We start from the raw sequence: 6917 nt of genomic DNA, 5'->3' as shown, positions 1-6917 counted from the left end.
CTCAAAAGACTGTAGTTGTAGGCTTTGGCGGTCACATGTCATCTATCAAACACCGATCTCCATGCCTTCTCTCATCTCCTCCCCCCCAAAGGCTACTGATTAAGTTCAATAAGGGGGGAAGGCCCCAGTCGGCAACGCTTCAAAGCAGCGGCTGTCAACGTCACTAGCGCCATGGGTGGTAGGAGCTGACGGCAGAAACGCAAGGCATTAGCGCTGCGTCATCGAAGGGGAGGGGAGGGGAGGTAAGTGAAAGCAGAGGGCGCCAGCAGGCAACGGGAAGATCGTGAACGCGTCAGTCAGAGAAGGACAGAGCGAGCGTTCAGTTAGGATTCGTGTTCGAAACAGTTTCACCCTAGTTCACCCCCGTTTAACAGGATAACCAGTGCTTGTGGTGGAAGTTTTTAGAAACTTGTCAGGCATTGAAGAGTTCTGACGTTGTTGTTTTATTGTGTCTTTTATAAACGCAAGTGTTATAGCGTTTTTTTTTGTCCAAAATAAACTGGACTTGGAGCTACAAGAAGTTACAGCGTTGACCGATCCAAATGGTGGTACTAGAAGGTGGGGGAATGTTGACATCAGGAAGTAACCAGTACTTGCAGCCCGATTATCTGTCACCGCTGCCCACAACGGTAAGTGTTGTTTTTACTATTTTTTTGTCATTTTGCGCGAAGTACGCAGAAACGTTTGTATCATCCGATGCGTAAAAATAAAGATCTTGAGAGATGCGATTATGGTGTGCTATGCTGTTTATTCGCTGCGTACTACAACATATTTTTAATAATTCAAGTCTTAGCTCCATCTACAGAGATAAGTCACTCATTTTTTCTCTCGTGTGTGTGTTCTACCACTCCGATAGCCTGCGTTGCGCATGTAGAATCTGTGATATTCGTGCGTTCCTGAAGCACAGTCACGTGCGGTTGTATCGCAAATTGGCGAAGATGTGAAAACTAGTTTCATATAAGTTGTGTAGGATTGCAAAATACCAAGAAATCGTTCGAGTGTCTGGTCTGCCCTGACGCATCGGTATTCCGATAGAAAGTAATTGAAAAGTACGCTGATTATTAAGGGGGAATAATATCTATGTGGCTCGCGAGAGGGGACCGGAGCAGGCTGGAGTTGACCGAAAGGAAGCCACCGTAGGCCGTGTAGAGCGAGCGTGGAGCGGCCCCTCTTCGGGGGGAGAGGACCGACCCGACATGCGTAGACTTGACGAGCAGACGAACAAACCACTGACAGGCTTCTTGCTAAAGAAAAATAAAGAAATCAATACTAGCTCGTAGGTAAATCCTGAGGAGGTGCACGATTTGGATCTAAATCGTTTACAGGTTCGTTATTCGCTTTTTTTAAATATAAATTTACGCCCTTAACTGTAGACTTTGGTAGGAAATGTGTGCAAGTTATACCTACGCATTTATTACACGGTTAGTATTTCGTTTTTCATGCGCGACATATCTCGGTCAAGTTAACAGCTTTCAAGAGTTAGAATAAACAGCAACGAATCACAGCTCTTGCAAATTCCAACAACTTTATTTTAAAGAATCAGTCAGTACGACATTATTTTTTAATTATCTATGACAAAATGCAAGGAGGAAACAAAGTATGTATAAATTTAAGCGTAACAATTATTCCATAGTAAAAGGCTGCCAGTTTGTGCGTCTTTTTTGCAAGTTAAGGAACAGTGAAAAGCACGTTTCAAAAGTTGTTCATAGAGAACATTTTTCACCAACGCAATTCTGCAGGACTAATAGCAAAAATTAAAATATTGTTATTGCTCAGAAAATGTAAAATACTCTCTAGTCCTTTCATAGTGCTTCAGTATTAAACTAACGAAACCGTGTTCTTTATTATTGCTATTATTAATGCAAAGAGCGTTGGTGTATTTTATCTGTTAGTGAATAATATGACAATAGCAATTCCGTAATTCATTTAAATTCTAGCTAGTATATCTGGCGTCTGTACCAACATCTTTATTCCTCTACAGGACCCGTGTTGTGTCCTGCTCGCGTGTTTGCCCTTTCATCTTTTAAACATTCGTCCTCATTGTCGCGATTAGCCAAATGGCGTAGTAAAATAAAAATAGAAAACCGACCCCTTAACGCGCATTCTAAACATCATCCAATTTTATCCGTTAACACTCAGTATTTGTAATGTTGTTAGATCACAGAGTTAGACCACACTTTTTTTTATAAAAAATAATGTTCGATAAGTATGCTAAAATCATATCGAAAATGTTCGCACATAGATTTCTTGAGTTTTAACATTTGTTGGAGCCTGGTTATAATAGGAGTTGGCCACATTTTCGTGTACGATTCGAATTATTGGAAACTGTTGTCGGCCGGAATCTAGCCCGCGACCACTTATATACATGTCTCTATGCTATATTGAGTGGCTTCGTTAGTTCACGCCGCTTTTCTTCCAATTTTGCGTAAATCACGGCGTTGAGGATGAAGTGATATTCACGAAATAGCCACATGCCCTGGCCGAGATCGCGGTAACCTCTGTGACCAGTCTCTATGGGTGTCAATTCCAACGCACGCCGACCCTAGCTGTACTCAATACGGAATTTTTATATCTACAGTTTCCCCCCTTGAAGGTAGTGAAAATATAAATAAACTTTATTTCCTGATAAGTATAAGAACTATGTGATACATATGCACACGATTTCTGTTAGATATGTCCTGAAGAATTAGAAGTAAATGTTAATTCGAATTTAGTTGGTTATTTACAGTAACGGGCATTAATGGATTGTAAAAGAAACTGACTTCCAATGGTGTCGTTACAATCCAGCTGTATCGTGACTGCACACTCACCTCACTTAGTACTCCGGCAGTTTGTTCCTTTATACAGCATATTTGCAGATGATACAATTAAACCTAAGCTGTAAAAAACACACGTATTACTAACTTCGTTGTCTACATGTTTTTTTTCCCCTCGCGATGGATTGATAAATAAATGAGGCATCATCCACAAAGAAGCAACGTTGATACTTCTTTTTAGCGTCGCCTTTCTGCCACTTTTGATTAATCGTGACGATAAGAATCGGGGATCTTTAGACATGTGTTCCGCTGCAGGACCGCAACATTTTTTTCTCTCACAATTTAAATTCTGTCCAAGTTCCGTATTGTTACATTGAAAAAAAGGCTTCTGGTCTGTATTTAAATTGATCCTGGAATTTAAATTGGTTCGGAAAAAAGGTCCCCGGACCTTATTTGAATTCATCCGGAAAAAGGTTCCTGGACCGAATTGAAATACTTTACTTATAAAAAGGTCCTTTTACGGTCCACAACCCATTTACGCGACAAGGACTCGAACCCGGAATGTAATACTACGTAACTCGCGCACTGTTTTTGGCTTAGGCTGTCCAAATGTGTGTGTGGTTGATATTTATCGAAAATAGTTTTTTTTATATATATAGTTTCGTGTTTAATTAACTGTAATGCAAAATAAGCCTAGCTTCCAGTTTGCGAAAACACTGAAAATAAAAAATAAAACTGCCTTGGTCAGCGTTTTTAGAAACAACCCCCCGGTTTTGGAACCCAATCGCCACCACTGGAAACAAGTGTTATTTCTTAGAATGGGGGCCACGGTGCGACGCTCCTCTTGCACCACCATTTACGCCACTGAATTTAGACTTTACCTTATAATTTGAAATTGATAGCAAGAAATGTTGACTTGTAATCAATGCAACAAAAATAACTTTTCATTTCAGTAATTTCAAATCTAGTTTTTTTTGTGTGCAGTCTAATCACGATTGAATTTACAATTACTAGTATTAGTACCAATTATAGTCACTACCGTGAATCATGGCCGAATATCAGTGGAGGGTTTAGGTTTAACAAGTCTAAACTCCACCCATTGGCTTAATAAACATTTTGCATTAATTGAATAATCGAATCAATATGTGATCAAGTCACTGTAATATTTGAAATCATTTTGAAAATGGGTTTTAAATAGCCCATTGGCTTTCAATGTAATCGTTACAACCCAGAATTGTCCATGGCTGTACAATAATTCTACTTCATTCATAGCATAATTGTATCACCATTCATTGTGCTAAAGACAAACTGTAAATTGGCAGTATCTCTTATAAATTAAAAAAAATAAACTCAATTATATATGTTTATAATCTACATGGACATAACAAAAATAATACTGTAATTGTTCATGTAATAATTAGTGCACGTCGATATGTACACTCACCCGCAATAAAAATGGGACACCAATATCCTGAAATAGTCGCTTCATCGAGACACCGCATTCCAGGGAAACTAGTATTTCAGAATCTAGGTGTCCCTAGGTGAGTGTACAGTGAGATATTTAGAAATATTATTCGAAACTGTAAAGACGATAATAATGTTCCCATTAGCAAATAACAGTTGTACTCATTGTAAATACGATGGTGCCATGAATAGCCTTTATGTGTATTGTGAATTTGAAATTGAAGAACGTTTATACTTTGGCCAATCAACGCAAGGTTTCGGGTCATTGAACGCCTTTATTGTGCAATCTTTCCAGTACTTTCTTATAATTGTTAGCATTGTATGACATTGGATCTGGTGGAAGTTATGTTGATTTAACTAATCATGGTTTATTCTTTTGTATTTTGCAGTTGGATGCCAAGAAGAGTCCACTCGCTTTGCTCGCACAGACCTGCAGCCAAATAGGAGCAGACTCACCAAACGCCAAGCCGTTGATCCCTCCCTTGGAGAAGCCGAAGAAGGACTCAGAGAAGACTGAGAAGACGCCCGTGAGCACCAGCAGTTTCTCTAACCCCTCAGACAAACTGGCGTTCAAACCTTACGAGACCCACACCACGAAGAAGGAGGACAGGCCACCGTCCAAGACTGGCATGGGCGAGGAAGACAAGAAGTCTGGCTGCAAGACTCCAAGTGGTAAAACCTCTTCGCCGCCCAGGGCGCACAGTAACCCGTCTGCAACCCCAGGAGCCGAGGGCCGCAAGTCTGTCGACAATGGAGGCAAGTCGGAGTCTCCTGGTGGAGGTGCGAGCCCCATTATTCGTCATGGACTGGAAGTTCTGCAAGGACATCCTAAGGACTTGCCTCTAGGGACGTACAAGCCTGGCCTTCTTGCTGGAGCCGGATTTAGCTCTCTCAGCGCCCTCTCCTGCTGCCCACCAGGTCTCGATCCAGCGTCCAACCCAGCCTTCAGACCACCCTACCCGTCTCTCACGGCCCATGGTATGGTGGGATACCCTCCGACGTCATTGTCCTCGGCCGCCGGACCCTACGTCAGCTACGCCCGTGTCAAGACTGCAAGTGGCGGGGAAGCTCTAGTGCCAGTTTGCAAGGACCCTTACTGCACCGGTTGCCAGTTCAGTCTTCACAATGCTCAATTGTTGGCAGGAGGTGCGTGCCCGAGTGGTTGTTCGCAGTGTGATCATCAGAAGTTTGGTCTGGCGGCCGCTGCAGCAGCAGCTGCGAGTCTGTCCGGATTGGTTCCAGGGATGCCACCTGGTCCAGCATCAGCAGCAGCGCTGTCGTATTCCCAACTCAGCGCTGCAGGGCGTCCATACGTCTGCAACTGGATCGCGGGCGACTCTTACTGCGGAAAGAGGTTCACCACCTCTGATGAACTCTTGCAGCACCTGAGGACCCACACCAACCTCTCCGCTGGTGCCGATGGTGCTTCAACCTTCTCACTGCTCAATCCAGCAGCGGCTCATCCACATCTTTTATCAGGCCCTGCTGCAGCCGCTCTCCACAGGGCATACCCCAACCCACCCCTCAGCCCACTCTCAGCTGCAAGGTACCACCCTTACTCCAAACCAGGACTCCCAGCATCCCTTGCGGGAAACCCATTCAGCGCCTTCAACCCTGCAGCGGCCAGTTTGGGTCCTTACTACTGCTCACCATACTCCATATATGGACAGAGGATAGGTGCTGCGGTGCATCCATAATACCCCCATCAGTGTGTGCACGTGTGAGTGAGTGTGTTCGTGTTGTCATGACATCAGCAATATCCAAAAAACAGTTGACTGCGTTTGCTATTTATTTTCAAGAGAAAGTAAAAACGCCGTGATAAACGTTCCAAAAAATACTTATGAAGTAATATATTCATAATAAGAACTATTCGTGTATAGGAGTAACCTGTTTTATTATATCGTGGGGAAAAAATAATACTGCTGTGATATTTCCTTAAGTGTTATTTGGTGTTTAAAGAAAGGAAAAGAATAATAACTGAAAACGTCCAGTCCAGAAACGAGAGTTTGAAGATTTCGTTTTTTCCTTGGAAACATTTATATCTTTTGTGAAAGTCGGAATTTTTCGATCAAGTAATGTGTTCTAACCTCCTTTAACAGTCTCTACGAAAGAATTTAATGTATATAGGTAAAAATATAGTCATTTCATCTTCTTTTCTTTACTTAAGCAAATCGTTTTTCTCTTGCATGTAAGCACCAAACGCGCATGAAAGTAAATTGAGCATATTGTAAATACTTGTACATAACGTTGAGTTTCGATATCGCTTTAATAAACCCGTTGTTTGTAGCAATAAATCCTGTTACTATTTTTTATATACCTCATGCTTTTGTTGATTCACATTAAGAGACAAAAAGTAACCGGCATTTTATTTAATGAATCTTGGTTGTATTTTTATAAGAATGTCGGAAGGAAAGTTACCGAAATAGTAAAATATTGCGGGCTAAAGTTCTTTTTGTCTCTTACTGGTTTTAATTTTAGCCAGATCTGACAGTTGAGTTCCTATTCTGACCAATGTTGTGCTGGGCAAATAATTTCTTTGACACAAATGTTTACAATGCATTCATATTAATAAAGTTATTTTAACTACTTAATTTGATTGTCGGGTATCTTAATTTTCAATTTTGTAAGGTGAAGAACATCTTCACTTGTTCAATACAAATCAATTTGTTTATGAGCCTGTTTTTATGAATTGTCAAA

At 41.4% G+C, this 6917-nt stretch overlaps 1 protein-coding gene across 1 annotated transcript; it reads left to right on the top strand.

The window, feature by feature from the left end:
- Positions 1–253: 253 nt before the first annotated feature.
- Positions 254–6508, top strand: noc (zinc finger protein no ocelli). The gene is made up of 2 exons (XM_083141531.1): positions 254–629; positions 4610–6508. Exons 1-2 carry the CDS (start codon positions 543–545, stop codon positions 5915–5917), a joined length of 1395 nt encoding a protein of 464 aa, XP_082997657.1. The 5' UTR covers positions 254–542; the 3' UTR covers positions 5918–6508.
- The last annotated feature ends 409 nt before the right edge of the window (positions 6509–6917 follow it).

Source organism: Lepisma saccharinum, chromosome 20 (genome assembly GCF_977018435.1).
Source record: "Lepisma saccharinum chromosome 20, izLepSacc3.1, whole genome shotgun sequence".
NCBI lineage: Eukaryota > Metazoa > Arthropoda > Insecta > Zygentoma > Lepismatidae > Lepisma > Lepisma saccharinum.
This window is presented reverse-complemented; position numbering and strand designations above follow the sequence as displayed.

Bases quoted from the DNA above. Each gene is read 5' to 3' on its own strand.
- noc (XM_083141531.1), top strand. From the start codon at position 543: ATGGTGGTACTAGAAGGTGGGGGAATGTTGACATCAGGAAGTAACCAG. The intron at 630-4,609 runs GTAAGTGTTGTT...TGTATTTTGCAG, and splicing joins TGTCACCGCTGCCCACAACG to TTGGATGCCAAGAAGAGTCC.